Source organism: Entelurus aequoreus, linkage group LG02, assembly GCF_033978785.1.
Source record: "Entelurus aequoreus isolate RoL-2023_Sb linkage group LG02, RoL_Eaeq_v1.1, whole genome shotgun sequence".
Lineage (NCBI taxonomy): Eukaryota > Metazoa > Chordata > Actinopteri > Syngnathiformes > Syngnathidae > Entelurus > Entelurus aequoreus.
The window spans coordinates 58,530,069-58,553,199 of NC_084732.1; the positions used below are offsets into that span (position 1 = coordinate 58,530,069).

The window sequence follows — 23,131 nt, forward strand, 5'->3', positions numbered from 1 at the left end:
AATTTCAACAAAAAATCCTCAAAACAGCCCACTACCTATAATATGGGCTTTTTAAACATAAGATCATTATCTTCCAAAACGTTATTAGTTAATGAGGTCATTTGAGACAACAAACTTGACGTCGTTGGTCTCGCCGAGACCTGGCTCAAACCAGACGATTTTTTTGCGCTAAATGAGGCATCTCCTCCTAACTATACCAATGCACATGTTGCCCGTCCTCTTAAAAGGGGAGGGGGTGTCGCACTAATATACAATGAAAACTATAATTTTACACCTAACCTAAATAATAAATATAATTCGTTTGAGGTGCCCACTATGAGGTTTGTCACACCGCTGCCTCTCCACCTGGCTGTTATCTAACGCCCCCCTGGGCCCTATTCGGACTTCATCAGTGAATTCTCAGAGTTTGTTGCTGATCTAGTGACGCACGCAGACAATATAATCATAATGGGGGACTTTAATATCCATATGAATACCCCATCGGACCCTCCACGTGTGGCGCTCCAGACTATAATTGATAGCTGTGGTCTTACACAAATAATAAATGAACTCACGCATCGCAACGGTAATACGATAGATCTAGTGCTTGTCAGGGGTGTCACCACCTCTAAAGTTACGATACTCCCGTACACTAAAGTAATGTCCGATCATTACCTTATAAAATTCGAAGTTCTGACTCATTGTCAACAAACTAATAATAATAATAATAACTACTATAGCAGCCGCAACATTAATGCTGCCACAACGACGACTCTTACTGACCTACTGCCTTCGGTAATGGCACCATTCCCAAATTATGTGGGCTCTATTGATAACCTCACTAACAACTTTAACGACGCCCTGCGCGACACCATTGATAGTGTAGCACCGCTAAAGCTAAAAAGGGACCCTAAAAGGCGTACCCCATGGTTTACAGAAGAAACTAAAGCCCAGAAATTATCATGTAGAAAGCTGGAACGCAAATGGCGTGCGACTAAACTTGAGGTTTTCCATCAAGCATGGAGTGATAGTTTAATAACTTATAAACGCATGCTTACCTCAGCTAAAGCTAAATATTACTCAAATCTCATCCACCTCAACAAAAATGATCCTAAATTTTTGTTTAGTACAGTAGCATCTCTAACCCAACAAGGGACTCCTCCCAGTAGCTCCACCCACTCAGCAGATGACTTTATGAATTTCTTTAATAGGAAAATTGAAGTCATTAGAAAAGAGATTAAAGACAATGCATCTCAGCTACAACTGGGTTCTATTAACACAGATACGACTGTATATACGACGGACACTGCCCTCCAAAATAGTTTCTCTCTCTTTGATGAAATAACATTGGAGGAATTGTTAAAATGTGTAAATAGGACAAAACAAACAACATGTTTACTTGACCCAATTCCTGGGAAACTTATCAAGGAGCTTTTTGTATTATTAGGTCCATCAGTGTTAAATATTATAAACTTATCACTTTCCTCTGGCACTGTTCCCCTAGCATTCAAAAAAGCGGTTATTCATCCTCTACTCAAAAGACCTAACCTCGATCCTGACCTCATGGTAAACTACCGGCCGGTGTGCCACCTTCCGTTTATCTCGAAAATCCTCGAAAAAATTGTCGCACAGCAGCTAAATGAACACTTAGCGTCTAACAATGTCAGTGAACCTTTTCAATCCGGTTTCAGGGCAAATCACTCTACGGAGACAGCCCTCGCAAAAATGACTAATGATCTATTGCTAACGATGGATTCTGATGCGTCATCTATGTTGCTGCTTCTTGATCTTAGCGCCGCTTTCGATACTGTTGATCATAATATTTTATTAGAGCGTATCAAAACGCGTATTGGAATGTCAGACTTAGTATATGTCAGTACTTAGTTTCGAAAATCCTCGAAAAAATTGTCGCACAGCAGCTAAATGAACACTTAGCGTCTAACAATCTCTGTGAACCTTTTCAATCCGGTTTCAGGGCAAATCACTCTACGGAGACAGCCCTCGCAAAAATGACTAATGATCTATTGCTAACGATGGATTCTGATGCGTCATCTATGTTGCTGCTTCTTGATCTTCGCGCCGCTTTCGATACTGTTAATCATAATATTTTATTAGAGCGTATCAAAACGCGTATTGGGATGTCAGACTTAGCCTTGTCTTGGTTTAACTCTTATCTTACTGACAGAATGCAGTGTGTCTCCCATAACAATGTGACCTCGGACTATGTTAAGGTAACGTGCGGAGTTCCCCAGGGTTCGGTTCTTGGCCCTGCACTCTTTAGTATTTACATGCTGCCGCTAGGTGACATCATACGCAAATACGGTGTTAGCTTTCACTGTTATGCTGATGACACTCAACTCTACATGCCCCTAAAGCTGACCAACATGCCGGATTGTAGTCAGCTGGAGGCGTGTCTTAATGAAATTAAACAATGGATGTCCGCTAACTTTTTGCAACTCAACGCTAAGAAAACGGAAATGCTGATTATCGGTCCTGCTCAACACCGACATCTATTTAATAATACCACCTTAACATTTGACAACCAAACAATTAAACAAGGCGACTCTGTAAAGAATCTGGGTATTATCTTCGACCCAACTCTCTCGTTTGAGTCACACATAAAGAGTGTTACTAAAACGGCCTTCTTTCATCTCCGTGATATCGCTAAAATTCGTTCCATTTTGTCCACAAGCGATGCTGAGATCATTATCCATGCGTTCGTTACATCTCGTCTCGAGTACTGTAACGTTTTATTTTCGGGCCTCCCTATGTCTAGCATTAAAAGATTACAGATGGTACAAAATGCGGCTGCTAGACTTTTGACAAAAACAAGAAAGTTTGATCATATTACGCCTATACTGGCTCACTTGCACTGGCTTCCTGTGCACTTAAGATGCGACTTTAAGGTTTTACCTCTTACGTATTAATACTACACGGTCAAGCTCCTGCCTATCTTGCCGATTGTATTGTACCATATGTCCCGGCAAGAAATCTGCGTTCAAAGAACTCCGGCTTATTAGTGATTCCCAGAGCCCAAAAAAAGTCTGCGGGCTATAGAGCGTTTTCTATTCGGGCTCCAATACTATGGAATGCCCTCCCGGTAAAAGTTAGAGATACTACCTCAGTAGAAGCATTTAAGTCTCATCTTAAAACTCATTTGTATACTCTAGCCTTTAAATAGATTCCCTTTGTAGACCAGTTGATCTGCCGTTTCTTTTCTTTTCTTTTCTACTCTGCTCCCAACCCGGGGTGGACCGCTAGCCTGTCCATCGGATGGGGACATCTCTACGCTGCTGACCCGTCTCCGCTCGGGATGGTTCCTGCTGGCCCCACTATGGACTGGACTTTCGCTGATGTGTTGGACTTTCACAATATTATGTCAGACCCACTCGACATCCATTGCTTTCGGTCTCCCCTAGATGGGGGGGGGGGGGGGGGTACCCACATATGCGGTCCTCTCCAAGGTTTCTCATAGTCATTCACATTGACGTCCCACTGGGGTGAGTTTTCCTTGCCCGTATGTGGGCTCTGTACCGAGGATGTCGTTGTGGCTTGTACAGCCCTTTGAGAAACTTGTGATTTAGGGCTATATAAATAAACATTGATTGATTGATTGATTGACCTTCAGAATAACAATGTTATTAAAAACAATAAGAGACTTATTATACTCTAAAAATGTTGGTCTCACTTAAAAATGCACACATTTACCGTAGTTGTATTCAGTGTTAAAAAAAATATTACATGGCTCTCATGGAAATACATTTTAAAATATTTGGCTTTCATGGCTCTCTCAGCCAAAAACGTTCCCGACCCCTGGTCTAAACTAAGAAAGACAAATGAGTCCTGTTCCTTTTAGAAAGTACTACTAATCTAAACCCTTTATGCGTATAAAATACACCTATCACACAAACACTCTTCATTCAAACCTCTACAACACCATGGACAAGATTGTAGAGCTGCACAAGATTGGAATGGACTACAAGACCAGCACTATTGTTGCAATAATTAATACATTTAGACTTAGACTTCCTTTTATTGTCATTCAAATTTGCACTTTACAGTACAGATAAGAACAAAATGTTGTTGCATTAGCTCATGGTAGTGCAGGATAAAAGAGCAATAAGGTGCAGAAATAAATAAATAGATCCTATTTCCTACACACTGTAGGAAACACAAGCTGACACTATTACAGCCACAAGAGCACAGTCAGCAAAAACACCTTTCAAAATCATATTTAAGATAATTTCAGATATTTTTAGAGGATTTTAGACATTTTAAGGCGTTACATTTACATGACTGTATTTAAGGTACAGGCAGACTTCACTGCGTTGTGGCCGATAAATTGGGCTGTGCAACATAGAATCTTGGATAAGAAAGTCTTGGCCCCAGCCTAAACATGAAGGATAATGGGAATATCCAGCATGCCCAAGACCCAAAACATCACTAAGGTAACAAAAGGACTGCCTCAACAAGAGCAACATAAAGATCCTGGGGTTACATAGTTGGTGTCCGAACCTTTACCCCACAGAAAATCTGAGGCGGAAGCCAAAAACGTTTGTGTTCAAAAGCGACATTTTCTAGTATTTTCAGTGTAATTGATGAAAAAAGCCAAATTAGGCCACATGAAAAAATATATACAGGACTGTCTCAGAAAATTAGAATATTGTGATAAAGTCCTTTATTTTCTGTAATGCAACTAAAAACATGAAAATGTCATACATTCTGGATTCATTACACATCAACTGAAATATTGCAAGCCTTTTATTATTTTAATGTTGCTGATTATGGCATACAGCTTAAGAAAACTCAAAAATCCTATCTCAAAAAATTAGAACATTTCCTCAGACCAAGTAAAAAAAAGATCTATAACAGCAAAACAAAATCAAACATTTGAAAATGTCAATTAATGCACTCAGTACTTGGTTGGGAATCATTTTGCACGGATTACTGCATCAATGCAGCGTGGCATGGAGGCAATCAGCCTGTGGCATTGCTGAGGTGTTATGGATGCCCAGGATGCTTCAATAGCGGCCTTTAGCTCATTTGCATTATTGGGTCTGGTGTCTTTCAGCTTCTTCTTCACAATACCCCACATATTCTCTATGGGGTTCAGGTCAGGGGAGTTGCCAGGCCAATCGAGGACAGTAATGCCATGGTCAGTACACCAGTTACTGGTGGTTTTGGCACTGTGGGCAGGTGCCAGATCATGCTGGAAAATGAAATCATCATCTCCATAGAGCTTTTCAACAGATGGAAGCATGTAGCCGTATTACCATGGTCAAGCCACTCCTGAACTCAAGACAACAGGAGAATAATAATAATAATAATAATAATAATGGATTAGATTTATATCGCGCTTTTTCTGTTGTTAGATACTCAAAGTGCTCACAGAGAAGTGGGAACCCATCATTCATTCACACCTGGTGGTGGTAAGCTACATTTGTAGCCACAGCTGCCCTGGGGTAGACTGACGGAAGCGAGGCTGCCAGTTTGCGCCTACGGCCCCTCCGACCACCACCTACCATTCATTCATCATTCATTTCACCGGTGTGAGCGGCACCGGGGGCAAAGGGTGAAGTGTCCTGCCCAAGGACACAACGGCAGCGTTTTTTTTTGTTGTTTTTTTTTTGGATGGTAAGAGGCGGGGAGCGAACCTGCAACCCTCAGGTTTCTGGCACGGTTGCTCTACCCACTACGCCACGCCGTCCCTAGCAGAAGCATCTGACTTGGGCTATGGAAAAGAAGCACTGGACAGTTGCAGAGTGGTCCAGAGTCCTGTTTGCAGACGAAAGCAAGTTTTGTATTTCATTTGGAAGTCAAGGCGCTAGAGTCTGGAGGAAGGCTGGAGAGGAGCAAAATCCAAGTTGCTTGAAAGCCAGTGTGAAGTTCCCACAGTCAGCAATGGTTTGGGGAGCCATGTCAGTTGCTGGTGTTGGTCCACTGTGTTTCATCAAGTCCAGAGTCAATGCAGCTGTGTACCAAGAGATATGTTGAAAAGCTCTATGGAGATGATGGTTTCATTTTCCAGCATGATCTGGCACCTGCCCACAGTGCCAAAACCACCAGTAACTGGTATACTGACCATGGCATTACTGTCCTCGATTGGCCTGCCAACTCCTCTGACCTGAACCCCATAAATAATTTGTGGGGTATTGTGAAGAAGAAGAAGCTGAAAGACACCAGACCCAATAATGCAAATGAGCTATTAAAGCATCCTGGGCATCCATAACACCTCAGCAATGCCACAGGCTGATTGCCTCCATGTCACACCGCATTGATGCAGTAATCCGTGCAAAAGGATTCCCAACCAAGTACTGAGTGCATTAATTGACATTTTCAAAAGTTTGATTTTGTTTTGCTGTTATAAATCTTTTTTTTTTACTTGGTCTGAGGAAATAATCAAATTTTTTGAAAAGGATTCCCAACCAAGTACTGAGTGCATTAATTGACATTTTCAAAAGTTTGATTTTGTTTTGCTGTTATAAATCTTTTTTTTTTACTTGGTCTGAGGAAATAATCTAATTTTTTGAGATAGGATTTTTTAGTTTTCTTAAGCTGTATGCCATAATCAGCAATATTAAAATATTAAAAAGGCTTGCAATATTTCAGTTGATGTGTAATGAATCCAGAATGTATGACATTTTCATGTTTTTAGTTGTAGTACAGAAAATAAAGGACTTTATCACAATATTCTAATTTTTTAAGACAGTCCTGTATGTTCCAGCAAGATGGTAGCCTCCATGCTGGTATATCTTGATCAAAAAATAAAATTGCTTTATGTCAAAACTATTACATTATTTACTTAGGCGATACTTAAAAGATAAAACATTCCTTTATGGACATCATCATGATAGCAATTTTCGAAGAACACGTTTACCATGGTCAGACCCTGGGCAGGATCATATTTTGGTCCAAGTATGAAGATTCTTTGTCCTTTCTTCACCACCCCGCTGTACACCCTGGCAAATGCGATGAAGGTCTGACTTTTCTCCTCTGCCTCCCCTGGCGTGGACTCTTTCAGCACCTGAGTTTCCGGCTCATCTGGCAGAAATGAATAACTTTTACTCAAAGTGTTCCTCCTTACTGGGGGTGGGTACCAAATTCGGTACTTTTATAGGTACCGACCATTTTTTGTCAGTACTAATTCATGGAAAATCAAACGGTACCGCATTTTGATACTTTTGTTGCGCGTGACGTCAAATCTGGTCGTAGACTCGGCACTGACTCAGGCACTTGGCTGGGAAACAAACAGACCCAGCTGGACTGTCTCTAGGTAATGTTGCAATTTTCCATGCCAACAAAGCAAGCATGCCTGACAGAAAGCAATCTAAACTAAGGCTTCACTTTTCAAAATGTGCTCGCTCTGTGCTACTTTTAATTGGATATGCCATATACAGTACATGCTCTTAATTAGCATTAATGATTTTACGTGGCAATTTCAACACCTAATTTGGTAATCAAAACTACAACTAAAATGCATGTTCAAATTAAACAGCTAGTATATAATAAGTACTAAGGGTGTCAAAAAAATAAAAAATTTCAGATTAATTGCGATTTGTATTTGTAACGATTCTTAATCGATTAAAATAAAACCAAAATCGATTTTTATTTTTGTCCAATCTATACTGTCCAGCCAATCAGGCAAATCATATTGTTGATGCAGATGCCCATATTTGCTGTACAGATATACTAAATTATTGAACATGCAGTTATCCATCTGAACAAATCGCTGCTGCTAGCTTTGTTATGAATATCATATGAATAGCTATGTAAAAACACCCCCCTGCAAGTCTAACTCACCTTTGCTGAGTGCTTCAAGCTGACCATTAAGGGATTTTTCTTGTCGGTCTTGTGGTCCTGCTGCTGTTTTTTGTTCAGCTGCCATCCTTTCAGTATGTCTTTTTCTTGCCACTTCTCTGCGCTGAGCAATCTCTTCCTGAGTCAAAGGCCTACATTTACACAAAAACAGGTGTAAAAGTTGAGGTCACAAAGTTATGTAAAACAAGGAAAAATGTGTCGCTATAACAATTAGAAATGTGTGGTTGCAGACGACCAACAGTGGCATTAATTCCACAATATGTAATTTGTAGTGGTGAACAACTGTACTGCATCATACTCTCATGTATGTATATAGAGGGGTGCTGTACCCTGGTGTTGTATGCCCCATTTTTCATATGATTCGGTTTTTGTTGAACATTTTGATAAACACTATTGAATTTAACAAAGAACTCGTAGCAAAGTATGATTGGGGCGTGCACATGGCTCTCTCCTCCTCTGCTCTTTAATATATGGACCAAAAAGAGTATTCAATAGATGTAAAAGTGATGTTAAATGTTAATTTATACATCATTTATCATTTATACGGTTTTCTCCATGCAAAACTACAATTTTATATAAAATGTGTTTTGGCTGCCTGGAACTAATTAATTGGATTGACATAATTTTTTATTGCTGAGTTGCACGTGATGCAACATTTTGTTGCTTGCTGTTGTCATGGTGGGCAAACAAGCATATTCCCAACAAAAAGTCAAGTGAAAGCAATATAAAAACTGTGTTTAAATGCACTGTTCTCGTCTGTGGAAATCTCTTTAAAAAGGAATTTATAAAGAAGTTATTAGAGTTCCTATTACTGTATTGTCTGCAATCCAAGTTAAAAAAGTTGTCGAAAAAGCTGTTGGTGTGAATTGTTAGCCATGTTTTTGCCAGTCTACCACAGGAAAGCTGTGGATACAGATATAAGACATAACTGGCTACCACAAGTGTGGTTAATGTTGTTTGGTCTGCTTCTGAATTTTAAAGCCTAACAAAGTTCTTCTTTCCTCTTTTAGGCACCAATTCATTTTTAGGTTGTGTTGGTTTAGCTTAAATTGTAGTTTCGGTCTCTGTTAAGTTGTTGACCCTCGGCTATCGCAAGCATAGATCTACAGTGATACCTCATCTTACGTCGTGGCGAAGTCGGTACAGTGGCCGTGCCAGCAATCAGAGGGTTGCTGGTTACTGGGGTTCAATCCCCACCTTCTACCATCCTAGTCACGTCCGTTGTGTCCTTGGGCAAGACACTTCACCCTTGCTCCTGATGGGTGCTGGTTAGCGCCTTGCATGGCAGCTCCCGCCATCAGTGTGTGAATGTGTGTGTGAATGGGTGAATGTGGAAATACTGTCAAAGCGCTTTGAGTACCTTGAAGGTAGAAAAGCGCTATACAAGTATAACCCATTTATCAATATTTATTTATCAATTGTTGACCCTCAGCTATCGCAAGCATAGATCTACAGTGATACCTCATCTTATGAACTCAATTGTTGACCCTCAGCTATCGCAAGCATAGACCTACAGTGATACCTCATCTTATGAAGTCAATTGGTTCCACGACCGATCTTGTAAATCAGCATCGACCATTGGAATTATTCCATCCATCCATCCATCTTCTTCCGCTTATCCGAGGTCGGGTCGCGGGGGCAGCAGCCTAAGCAGGGAAGCCCAGACTTCCCTCCCCCCAGCCACTTTGTCCAGCTCCTCCCGGGGGATCCCGAGGCGTTCCCAGGCCAGCCGGGAGACATAGTCTATTATCTATCTATCTTAAATCTATTTAATCTGTGCTTGCTTCCCCCAATTAGACCACATTTTAACCATGTGATTTAGCTTTAAAAATAACTTTTAGATAAGAAATATTTGGGAAAAAAAAATACAATAGAATGGACGACAACAAACTAAGGTAGTTTTATGAAATAATGTAATAATACTGTACAGCTTTTGCTTTGGGGAGAGGAATTGTGGGGCGGCGTGGCTCGGTTGAAAGAGCGGCCGTGCCAGCAAATTGAGGATTCCAGATTTGATTCCCGCTTCTGCCGTCCTAGTCACCGCTGTTGTGTCCTTGGGCAAGACAATCTACAAACCTGCTCCTAGTGCCTCCAACACTAGTTTAAAGGCCTACTGAAACCCACTACTACCGACCACGCAGTCTGATAGTTTATATATCAATGATGAAATCTTAACATTGCAACACATGCCAAATCCGCCGGATTAATTTATAAAGTGCAATTTTAAATTTCCCGCTAAACTTCAGGTTGAAAACGCCTTTGGATGATGACGTATGCGCGTGACGTAGCCAGTGAAACAGAAGTATCCGTACCCCATTGAAGCCAATACAAAATAGCTCTGTTTTCATCTCATTATTCCACAGTATTCTGGACATCTGTGTTGGTAAATCTGTTGCAATTTGTTCATTGCATTATGGAGAAAGAAGCTGAGCAAGCAAAGAAGAAAGTTGTCGGTGCGAAGCGGAGTATTTTGCGAGGGAAGTCAGCAACACAACACAGCCGGTGTTTCATTGTTTACATTCCCGAAAGATGCAGTCAAGATCGAAGAACTCGGACAACAGAGACTCTTACCAGGATTACTTTGATTTGGATACACAGACGTGGTACCGTGAGTACGCAGCTGCGCTTCCAAACATTTGATCGCTTGCCCGTATGTGCGTGTCACGTACGTAACTTTGGGTAAATATATAAGCTTTATGAACCTTGGGTTAGGTAAACGGTCCTTTGGGCTGAGTGATTGTGTGTGTTGTGCAGGTGTTTGAATTGTATTGGCGGGTTATATGGATGGGAGCTAGGAGCTAGGAGCTAGCATAACAAACACCTAGGTGTTTGTTATGCGGGATTAATTTGTGGCATATTAAATATAAGCCTGGTTGTGTTGTGGCTAATAGAGTATATATATGTCTTGTGTTTATTTACTGTTGTAGTCATTCCCAGCTGAATATCAGGTCCCACCCGCCTCTCACAGCATCTTCCCTATCTGAATCGCTTCCACTCCCCACTAGTCATCCACTTGCACTTTCCTCATCCACAAATCTTTCATCCTCGCTCAAATTAATGGAGAAATCGTCGCTTTCTCGGTCCGAATCGCTCTCACTTCTGGCCGCCATCACTGTAAACAATAGGGAACTTTGCGGAAATGTTCAACTGACTACGTCAAGCTACTTCCGGTAGGGGCAAGGCTTTTTTTTGTCAGATACCAAAAGTTGCGATCTTTATCGTCGTTGTTCTCTACTAAATCCTTTCAGCAAAAATATGGCAATATCGCGAAATGATCAAGTATGACACATAGAATAGATCTGCTATCCCCGTTTAAATAAAAAAAAATAATTTCAGTAGGCCTTTAAATGTAGCTTAAAGGCCTACTGAAACCCACTACTACCGACCACGCAGTCTGATAGTTTATATATCAATGATGAAATCTTAACATTGCAACACATGCCAATACGGCCGGGTTAACTTATAAGGTGCAATTTTAAATTTCCAGGGAAATATCCGGCTGAAAACGTCTCGGTATGATGACGTTTGCGCGTGACGTCACAGATTGAGCGGAAGTATTGGGACACCATTTTGTCCCAATACAAACAGCTCTGTTTTCATCGCAAAATTCCACAGTATTCTGGACATCTGTGTTGGTGAATCTTTTGCAATTTGTTTAATGGACCATGAAGACAGCAAAGAAGAAAGCTGTAGTGGGATCGGTGTATTAGCGGCTGGCTACAGCAACACAACCAGGAGGACTTTGAGTTGGATAGCAGACGCGCTACCGTGAGTATGCAGCTTTCTTCCAAACATTTGATCGCTTGCCCGTCAGTGCGTGCCGCTATGTGCATGTCACGTACGTAACTTTGGGGAAATATATGTGCTGTATGAACTTTGCGGAAGTGAACGGTACTTTGGGCTGTGGGATTGAGTGTGTTGTGCGGGTGTTTGAGTTGTACTGGCGGGTTATATGGTGTTTGTTATGCGCAATTAATTTGTGGCATATTAAATATAAGCCTGGTTGTGTTGTGGCTAAAGAAGTATATATACCGTAATTTCCGGACTATAAGCCGCACCTGACTACAAGCCGCACCAGCTAAATTCAGGGGAAAATACAGATTGCTCCATATATAAGCCGCACCCGACTATAAGCCGCAGGGTTTTGATGTGTAATTACCGTAGTATATAGGGGTTCCTGCTACCACGGAGGGGATTGTCGGGACAGAGATGACTGTTTGGGAACGCAAAGCGTCCCATTTATTAACAATAAATCTTTCAATCATTCAATCAAACTTTCACATCTTTGACATGGCGAACAGCATTCGTGCAGAGTACAAATAATACAACGGTGCAAAGTAATACAAAGTGCTCGCCTGTACGTTATCAAAATAACCAGCCTACCGGTATATGAAAAGTCAGTCTTTAATCATTGTGTCATCGTCTTCCTCCTGCGTACTAAAACCACCGAAATCCTCAGGCCGTAAATAAGCCGCACCGTTGTATTAGCCGCAGGGACCAGAACGAGGGGAAAAAGTAGCGGCTTATAGTCCGGAAATTACGGTATGTCTTGTGTTTGTTTACTGTTTTAGTCATTCCCAGCTGAATATCAGGTCCCACCCGCCTCTCACAGCATCTTCCCTATCTGAATCGCTTCCACTGCCCTCTAATCCTTCACTTTCACTTTCCTCATCCACAAATCTTTCATCCTCGCTCAAATTAATGGGGTAATCGTCGCTTTCTCGGTCCGAAGCGCTCACGCTGCTGGCGTCCATGATTGAAAACAATGTGCAGATGTGAGGAGCTCTTCAACCTGTGACGTCACGCTACTTCCGGTATAGGCAAGGCTTTTTTTATCAGCGACCAAAAGTTGCAAACTTTATCGTCGATGTTCTCTACTAAATCCTTTCAGCAAAAATATGTCAATATCGCGAAATGATCAAGTATGACACATAGAATGGATCTGCTATCCCCGTTTAAATAAGAAAATCTCATTTCAGTAGGCCTTTAAAGATGTAGATAATGGGTTTCCTGCGATGAGGTGGCGACTTGTCCAGCTTGTACCCCGCCTTCCGCCCAAATGCAGCTGGGATAAGCTCCAGCCACTTCTGCGACTATTATGCGATTATCTCCAAGATGGGGAGGAGATTTTGTCCCAAGTGGAGGAGTTTAAGTACCTAGCAGTAGGGGTGTAACGGTACACAAAAATTTCGGTTCGGTACATACCTCGGTTTAGAGGTCACGGTTCGGTTCATTTTCGGTACAGTAAGAAAACAACAAAATATATATTTTTTGGTTATTTATTTACAAAATTTGTAAACAATGGCTTTATCCTTTTAATATTGGGAACACTATAATAATTCTGCCCACGTTAATCAACATTAAACTGCCTCAAGTTGTTGCTCAGATTAAATAAAATGACAAAACTTTTCTTCTACATATAAAAAGTGCAACATTAAACAGTTTGAAGTCAACTCATCATGCTTAATTTATTACAGCATTTGGGAAGCCTGTAGTTGATTTTTAATATGTAAATGTTATATTTTTATCAACATGTGATAGCAGGGACCCTGCCATTCAAAACTAGGCTGCTCCATTACTAATGATTAATGTAACTATAGCTGAAAAAATAGTACAATAGCAATAGGAGAGACTATTCATCCCTGAACACCATGGAGTTCATGTAGGCTTAATGATGCACTTACATTATTATATCAACTATCAGAGACAGAAACTCTTCATTTAACAAAATGTTCTTTTTTGCTGCTTCAACACAGCTCAATCAACACAGAAAAAGGTAAAGTGAAATAACAGACAGACAGACAGGGCTTTGTTGTCCGTAACACGCACACGCACGCACGCACGCACGCACGCACGCACGCACGCACGCACGCACGCACGCACGCACACCGCAAAATTAGCTAACGTTACGCTAAAAGCGAATTAGCCTTCACCTCAAGCCAGGACTGCGAGCGAGCTGAGCTGCCGTTTAGGTTTCTAGAATGTCAACGGGCTCATAGTGATGTTGTTAGTAGTTGACTGGGAGGTGTTTATTATAATTTGGGGAGAGTCCGCTGCCTGATGTTAACCTGCTAAACGCTAAGCACTGACTACATGCGCTCTGAATACGCACTGCTGATTGGCTGTTACTGCTTTGAATATGCACTGCTGTTTGGCTGTTACCGCTCTGCGTGTAACCAATCAGATGGTTGTGTGGGTGGGACAATGCTGGGTGCTGTGTAGAGTACTGACAGAGAAGAGGCAGAAAGCGGAGCAGCTTTTTAAGACTTTAGCTTAGGCGGCTACTTAATGTGTTCGTGTGGGAATTCATTCGGTACACCTCCGAACCGAACCGAAACCCCCGTACCGAAACCGTTCAATACAAATACACGTGCCTTTACACCCCTACCTGGGAGTCTTGCTCACGAGTGAGGGAAGAGTGGATCGTGAGATCGACAGGCGGATCGGTGCGGCGTCTTCAGTAATGCGGACGCTGTATCGATCCGTTGTGGTGAAGAAGGAGCTGAGCCGGAAGGCAAAGCTCTCAATTTACCGGTCGATCTATGTTCCCATCCTCACCTATGGTCATGAGCTTTGGGTTGTGACCGAAAGGACAAGATCATGGGTACAAGCGGCCGAAATGAGTTTCCTCCGCCGGGTGGCGGGCCTCTCCCTTAGAGATAGGGTGAGAAGCTCTGTCATCCGGGAGGAGCTCAGAGTAAAGCCGCTGCTCCTCCACATCGAGAGGAGCCAGACGAGGTGGTTCGGGCATCTGCTCAGGATGCCACCCGAACGCCTCCCTAGGGAGGTGTTTGGGGCATGTCCGACCGGCAGGAGGCCAAGGGGAAGACCCAGGACACGTTGGGAAGACTATGTCTCCCGGCTGGCCTGGGAACGCCTCAGGATACCCCGGGAGGAGCTGGACGAAGTGGCTAGGTAGAGGGAAGTCTGGGCTTCTCTGCTTAGGCTGCTGCCCCACGACCCAACCTCGGATAAGCGGAAGAAAATGGATGGATGGATGTATGGTTTCAGTATGTCAGTGTGAATGGTTGTCTGTCTATCTGTGTTGGGCCTGCTATGAGGCGGTGACTTATCCAGGGTGTGCCCTGCCTTCCGCCTAAGTGCAGCTGGGATAGACTTCAGCCCCCCTGCGGTAGAATATAAATGGAGAGATGATGTGAAGAGGTGCATTTGAGTACCGTATTTTTCGGAGTATAAATCGATCCGGATTATAAATCGCACCGGCCGAAAATGCATAATAAAGAAGGAAAAAAACATATCTAAGTCGCACTGGAGTATAAGTCGCATTTTTTGGGGAAATTTATTTGATAAAACCAAACACCAAGAATAGACATTTGAAAGACAATTTAAAATAAATAAAGAATAGTGAACAACAGGCTGAATAAGTGTACCTTATATGACGCATAAATAACCAACGTAGAACGTGCCTGGTATGTTAACGTAACATATTATGGTAAGAGTCATTCAAATAACTATAACATATAGAACATGCTATACGTTTACCAAACAATCTGTCACTCCTAATCGCTAAATCCGATGAAATCTTATACGTCTAGTCTCTTACGTGAATGAGCTAAATAATATTATTCTATATTTTGAGTTTGAGTTTGAGTTTATTTCGAACATGCAAGCATACAACATGATACATCATGTTTTACGGTAATGTGTTAATAATTTCACACATAAGTCGCTCCTGAGTATAAGTCGCACCCCCGGCCAAACTATGAAAAAAACTGCGACTTATAGTCTGAAAAATACGGTATATCTTTTTTAAAGAGCGAGCATCCTCTGCAGTGAACATTTGTCTTTGGTCTAGTTCTTTTGTCAGTTACGAATTGCAAAAAAAAAAAAAAATATCAAAATTCCCCGTTATGCATGTCCACTGCTGAATCTCAGGAAGATATATTGATTCACACTCACCTCTGTCTGTTCTGAGGCAAGGCTTTTGGGTCCACTGCGAACATCTTGGATACAAAAACTATGACAGGAGCATTTTCATTGCTGGAGCACTGGAGAAACGCTGTGAAAAAACACCCATAGTCAAACAAAAACTTTAAAAAAAAAACACACACCAATGTGGCCACTATGTTAGTAAACACTCATATTGGCCAATTCGGAAATCCTAAACATTAATTGATGTGCCAACACATTTACCCTCATTGTTATCTGTTGAAAGTGATCCACAGCAGTGTTCTACATTACCTTACCTAGATAAAGGTTAAATAAATAAATATATACTGTACATGTAAACTAGGAAGTGAGGACGCCGGTGTTTTGCTAACTGTTTGTAGACTATATTAACCAGAAAGCTTAGCGCTGTAGAGAGGGACCGAAAGTAGCTCTGAGCTGCATGGGAGGATGACAAATGTGCTGTTTGAGCAATAAAGAGTTGATATATATTGTTACACATTTCTGTCCCTGCTTCATCTACACATACAGTTTAACAATTTTCATGCACATTTGAGTACTGCTTAGAGAAAAATTTTGTGAGGATTGGACAAAGTTGCGAGGCTGCCCATAATTTGCAGGTATTGGTTGAATTTGCGTTATTGCCATATTCTTGACTTCACTAATTCCTGGAGGGACAGCCTTTTAGGTGTCAAATTTTAGGCTGACAAGGCACGCTGCTGAGCAGGCTTTATGTAGGACATGTTTTGCAGTGGCTACGGTGGAATGTGACATTTTATATATACATATATATATATTTTAAGAGCACTTTTTAATAACTTCAGCAGCCAATAGCATCCTACACTGACCAAAAATATAAACGCAACATTTTGTTTTTGCTCCAATTTTTCATGAGTTGAGCTCAAAGATCTGAATTTTTTACTATATGCACAAAATACCTATTCCTCTCAAATATTGTTCACTAATCTGTCTAAATCTGTGTTAGTGAGCACTTCTTCTTTGCCAAGATAATCCTTCATACCTCACAGGTGCGACATATCAAAATGCTGATAAACAGCATGATTATTGCCCAGGTGTGTTTTAGGCTGCCCACAATACAAGGGTGCACTGGTCATAAGCCTGGCAGTCACATTCTGTACAGTTTCAAGTCTCTTTAGAGTTGACTTGTTGAAACCATGTGAAAACAGAATTACAATAATGTGAGACAATATAAACGTGTGAATGGTCATTTTGAGATCCCATTTGACAACAAATATTAATCTAATATGCTTTTTTTATTTTTTTGACTTCCTTTTTATTGTCATTCAAATTTGAACTTTACAGCACAGATAAGAACGAAATTTCGTTACATAAGCTCATGGTAGTGCAGGATAAAAAAGCAATAAGGTGCATATATAAATAAATAAATATATATAAATAATATATAAAATAAATAAATATATATAAATAAATAAATAGATTACTGTACAGATAAATATATTGCACTATTCCACATGCGTCCACGTTTATGGATGCATGTTATAATGTCTTTTTTATTCCAGCGAGTTAATCCATTTTGGGGGGAGTTGAGGGGATAATTTAATTATGATGCGTTCAAGAGTCTTAAGGCCTGAGGGAAGAAGCTGTTACAGAACCTGGAGGTTCTGCTTCGGAGGCTGCGGAACCTCTTTCTAGAGTCCAGCAGTGACTGGACTGAGTACTGAAAATATTCTCAGATTAAAAGAAAATTCGAAAATTTAACTAATCTCGCACTTTACAGACATTTCTCTGGTGATAAAAACTGATTTTGGTCAGTTGACAACTGTGACCCTCCAAAGACATTGACTGATCAAACACAACTAGGGCTGCAACAACTAATCGATTATAAAAATAGTTGGCGATTAATTTAGTCATCGATTCGTTGGATCTATTCTATGCGCATGCGCAAAGGCTACTTTTTTTTTTTTTTTTTTATAAACCTTTATTTATACACTGCAACATTTACAAACAGCTGAAAAACAATAATCAAAATAAGTATGACGCCAGTATGCTGTTTTTTTTTCAATAAAATACTGGAAAGGATAGAAATGTAGTTTGTCTCTTTTATCCGATTATTAATCGATCAATCGAAATAATAATCGACAGATTAATCGATTATCAAATGACTTGTTAGTTGCAGCCCCAAACACAACCCTAAAGTTTGTGAGGCTGGTTTTAACAGAAGCACCCAGAGCACCAAGGGAGTTCGTGATGAGGGGATATTTTAATAAGGAGCAATGATCAGACTTTCTGTTTTGTTAGAATTGATCTGAAGGAAATTCGAAGACAACCAATAGTGCAGCAGATAACATTATATTTCAGAGGAATCGTTCAAATGGTGATACAAGCTCCAAAGTTGGCACAGATACTCCTTAGACACTACTCTTTTCAAAAAGCATGCGGTCCACTTGAAATTCAAGATGGCCATCATATTCAGAACTAAAATATTATGTTTTGCAATAAATATGCACAGACCTGGCCAATATGAGTTATTCTGAAATCCATACATACATTTTCTACCATGTAAAATCCAAATATTGGGCCTTTAAACCGGTCAGTGTATATTTTGGTATTTCAATTTTCTTTTCATAAAGAGATATCGAAAAACAAAAAACGACTGGTTTATTCAAATTCCGTTTTAAAATACAAAAAACAAAATTGAAAAACCAAGTGTACTTCTTTTTTGGTTTTGGAAAGAAAGATGAATATCCACAGTAAACAAAAACAGACCATAACGAATGTTTTTTCATAGTCTGACACCAGAAGTTTTTTTGTTTGTTTTTTTCAAAGTAAAAGCGGGGATACCCATGTGTCTGGCTAAAATGTCTTTGAAACACTACATAGAAACTATTTTAGAGACGGCACAACGAGGTCTGACATTTACATATAGGATATATCTACAGTATATGCATATATCATATGAAAGTGGAGGTAAAAAGAGATTAGATCGCGTATCATAGTACATATTTTCTTAAAGGCCAGTCCGCGATCCTGTCTTTAAAATCACTACTTCTGATTCCGGTGTCGGAATATGAAACCATATCAATTTTGGTTTGCTTTTCAGTTGCAGTTTCTGTTTGTATGTGTACATACTTCTGTAGATGTCTAGGAACGTTGTGCCATGTCTTAAGTATTTTCTTTACATGTTAGCCAGCGTCACAGGCACACAGTACAGGTAGTAATTATGTCCGCCTTTTAAACAATCGGGATTCCTGCAAGGACGCTCCATTTATAAAAACATAAAAGGAGCATCTTTGGAAGAATCCCGATTGTGATAATATTAATAGTTGTGTCTTACTAGTCGCAGGCACAACCTTTTCCTAAAAAAATGTTCCTATCCATGAATGTGTTAATAAAGAGATGTCCCTGTAAAGTCTGAGGTGAGCTATTTAGGTATTAGCTTATCAAAAAAAATAAAAAACAAAACTACTCTTAGAAAGCATAGAAAATAAAATTAAAGAATGCCAAACTAAGTTAAACTTATGCAAGCAAGAAAGAGATTTGTCAATACTTGGACGTATTTACTTAACCAAAATGGAAAGTTTATCCAGATGTATTTATCCTGCTCATTTTCTTTTTATACCTACTAGAATAATAAAAAACATAAACCAACTCAACTTTAATTTCATTGGGAGAAATAAGACTCGTTATATAGGAAAGGGCAACATGGTGAAATAATATAAAGATGGAGGACTAAAAGTCATAGATTTTAAATGTTTAAATCAGTGGTTCTCAAAGTGTTTTCATCAAGTACCACCTCAAAAAGAACTTTGCTCACCAAGTACCACCATAAGGACCAACATTAAAATACAGTAGTGTCGTAGGCCCAAGTATTCATTAAAAACAAGGCAGAGGTTTTATTTAGCAAGTATATTTAATATTTTTCTGGAACTGTAACATTACAACCAGCTTGAACAGTAACACTGTGTTTGAATATAGGAAAATAAAAGCTTTACTTTAATCAAGTGATTATTTGGCGAACCACTGGACGGAGCCCGCATACCACTAGTGGTGCATGTACCACAACCTGAGAATCACTGGTTTAAATGGTAACCAGAAATTGAACTGGTGGAAGTCATGGAATAAAAATTGTGATTCCTTCTGGTACTGCATACCCCCCAAAAATAGATACATTAGAAGGATCGATATGCAACTTTCAAATATAGAAGCTTCCTGTTAAATGATCAGACTTTTACAAGCAGATTTATCTAATTGGAAGATGAAGTACACACATAAATTGTTTCCTCATCACGTTCCAATATAGAAGAACATATTTATTTGACACCCAAACAAATGGTTGTATTATGATAGTTGCATGCAGATTTCATCCACCACTTTCTGAATTGAAACAATTGCACAAAGCATTGCCAAAACAAATCTTGTTTCTGCTTTAAAATATTTTGCCGTACTGCCCATTATTACTTCCATAACTAATCCTACAAATTTCATTAATGCTCTAACTATTTGATAGATCATGTCTTACAGTACATTTTAATCCAGGCAAACAAAACAATAATGATAATTTACAAAGATTGATGACACAATTTTAAAAATACAAACATTATATTTATTTCTTCCATTACCAGTCAAGATGAAAGAAACTAACTTTAAAACCACAAACAATATTTATCCATATTTTTGGTTAAGTAAATATGTCCAAGTATTGACAATTGTCTTTGTTGCCATAAATGTAGCTTAGTTTGTCATTCTTTAATTTTATTTTCTATGTTTGTTTTCTTAGGGGTTTTTTGATAGGTTAATACCTAAATATTTCACCTCAGACTTTAAGGGACATTGCAAATAATTTCATTCACACTTACATTGATAGGAAACAATTCACAGTTTTAAGGTCTAGCCAAAGTCCTGAATACATCAGAGAATTCCTAAATCTTTTCAATAATAGTTGGAATATGTTCATTTTTTTCGAAAAAGAGTTGTTTCATCTGCTAATTGACTATTATTTCCGTTGATAAAAGACATCCCTGGGGAATGCCTACCATGATTAGGAAACTCACTAATAAGACATAACTATTAATATTATCATAAAGTCCTCTAATTATCTGCCGGAACTTAAAACCAATTAAATCCAGTGTGTTCCACTGCGTAATTAAATCCACGTATGCAATAATGTCCATGACAGACTTATGTTGTTATGAATGGAGCATCCTTAGAGGAATCCTGATTTGTATTAAAAAGCGGAGACAATTACTATGGTACTGTGTGGCTGTGATGCTGGCTAAAATGTAAAGAAAATACTTTAGAAATGGCACAAAGTTCCATGACTTCTACAAAAATAACTAAAACTGAAACTGAAAAGCACGGACTGTCCCGTAAGAAAATCTGTACTGTGATGCGCGATCGAATCCCTTTTTGCCTCCACTTTTGTATTAAATGTGCATACAGATATCTCTGTACATGCAGCCGTCAGACCTCGTTGTGTAGGGCTCCAAAAGTCCAAATACATTTTAGCCATACACACGGGTACTGTACTATCCCCGCTTTTACTTTGAAAATAAAGACTTCCGGTGTCAGACTACAAAAAAACATCCGTTTGGGTCTGTTTTTCCGTTTTTGTTTACTGGGGATATTCATTTTTCTTTTCAAAACCAAAAAAACGATAAACACTTTGTTTTTCAATTTTCTTTTTTGTATTTAAAAAGGAAAGTTTTTTCATTTTTATTTATGAAAATAAATTAAAATACCAAAACATACACGGACCTAAACCTCTCAAAAGCTTACTTTTGCCTTATTCTGGCCTTTGATTTAAAAAAGTCTACTATCTTGTCTCACGGGCTAAACCAGGTGAGGGTCTCTTTGTGTGATTGAGCATTTCAGACTCAAACACATTGTGCATGAGGACAGCACCCACAGCTGATTGATGTGTAACACAACCCAGGAATGAGAACTGAATTGGATACACCCCCAGTGAGAGGGGAGAGTGGGTCAGAATAGAGTGGATGTCAAGCTACAGCCAGGGCACACTGGTGAGATCACACTGCTGTGAAACTCAGCATGGGTTTCAGTGTTGGCTAAATAAAATTTACTGTTATTTAGCTTATCTGTACTATACTGTAAGAGCAGCATTACATGCGCTGTATAGTAGTAATAACCATTTACTAGTAGTAATAGTTTAGTTTAATATCCCAAATGCTTTCTAATCTTGAACCCTTTTTTTTTTTTTTAGATAAAGATTGTTTATTTATTTAACATTTTTTTTACTTACAATGGTATATTATTTATTTATTCATTGTTCTGTTACAGAGAACAAGGAAATGGGATAAAATTGCTATGGTATGAAAAGGGGTAGGATTAAATAAACTCAGCTTCTTCCTACACCTTTTCGGACGTGCTGTAATGAAACAATTGGAAATATGTGATGCATTACATTATATCGTATGCATGTTCAAAATAAACTGAAACTGAACTGAACTGAACCGAATTCAAGCCTCACAACAGTTACCTATTAGTTATATATTAGATGTAGTTAGATAGCCCCACCTGAATCGACAAGGTGTGAAAGCGCGGGAGAGCCGAGCCAAGGGTGACAGAGCTTTACATGACGCATGTAGTCACCCAGAACGAGTACAGGTCGCACGGTATTGAAATGGCACTGGATGAATGATCGGGATAGGTCTAGGATGTATATCTGAAAATAGTTGTATCCCATACCTGAATGTGCATAGTCATACTGCGGTAAAGGTGGTAAAAGGATAAACCCTCTGCCTTACTGCATTAATTGATTCATTACCGAACAAGATGGCAAGTTCAGCTCAAGGGTCATCTAATTGGAAAACTGACTATGGCAAATGTTGTATTTGCCAAGAGGAAAAGATAATGACGATTTCAAAACATTATTCATCTGAACAAGATGGCTACACCATGATTGCAACCAATATCCCCCTGTTCCATGCCCTCAATGAGATGCACGTTGTTTTGGGTCCAACCAGAACAAAACATTTAAACGAGGCATTACATTTTTCCAGGGAGGGCCCCAACCAAAAATGTATTCCTGCCTTGGAAGTGTGCACGCTTGTTAAAGCTGCAATGCTGGGGCTTTGTCTGTCCACCACTGATTACCACATGTAAGAAAAACATAAATGGTAAATGGGTTATACTTGTATAGCGCTTTTCTACCTTCAAGGTACTCAAAGCACTTCGACACTATTTCCACATTCACCCATTCACACACTGATGACGGGAGCTGCCATGCAAGGCCCTAACCATGACCCATTAGGAGCAAGGGTTACGTGTCTTGCTCAAGGACACAACGGACGTGACGAGGTTGGTAGAAGGTGGAGATTGAACCAGGAACCCTCAGGTTCGGCCACTCTCCCAAACGCGCCACGCCGTCCCCTTAGATTCATGGTTATCTTAAGGATATGTTAGAAATTATTTAAGCCTTTATGGT

General features: G+C 39.8%; 1 protein-coding gene across 1 annotated transcript in view; it reads right to left on the reverse strand.

Annotated features, from left to right (window-relative positions):
• efl1 (elongation factor like GTPase 1) overlaps window positions 1–23,131 on the reverse strand; it is a 125,269-nt gene that overhangs the window by 56,024 nt on the left and 46,114 nt on the right. Inside the window, exons 11-13 of the mRNA XM_062030057.1 lie at window positions 15,718–15,817; window positions 7,780–7,928; window positions 6,857–7,020 (exon numbers count right to left, since the gene is read on the reverse strand). Coding sequence (XP_061886041.1) covers window positions 6,857–7,020; window positions 7,780–7,928; window positions 15,718–15,817 — 413 coding nt within the window. The remainder of the gene's footprint in view (window positions 1–6,856; window positions 7,021–7,779; window positions 7,929–15,717; window positions 15,818–23,131) is intronic.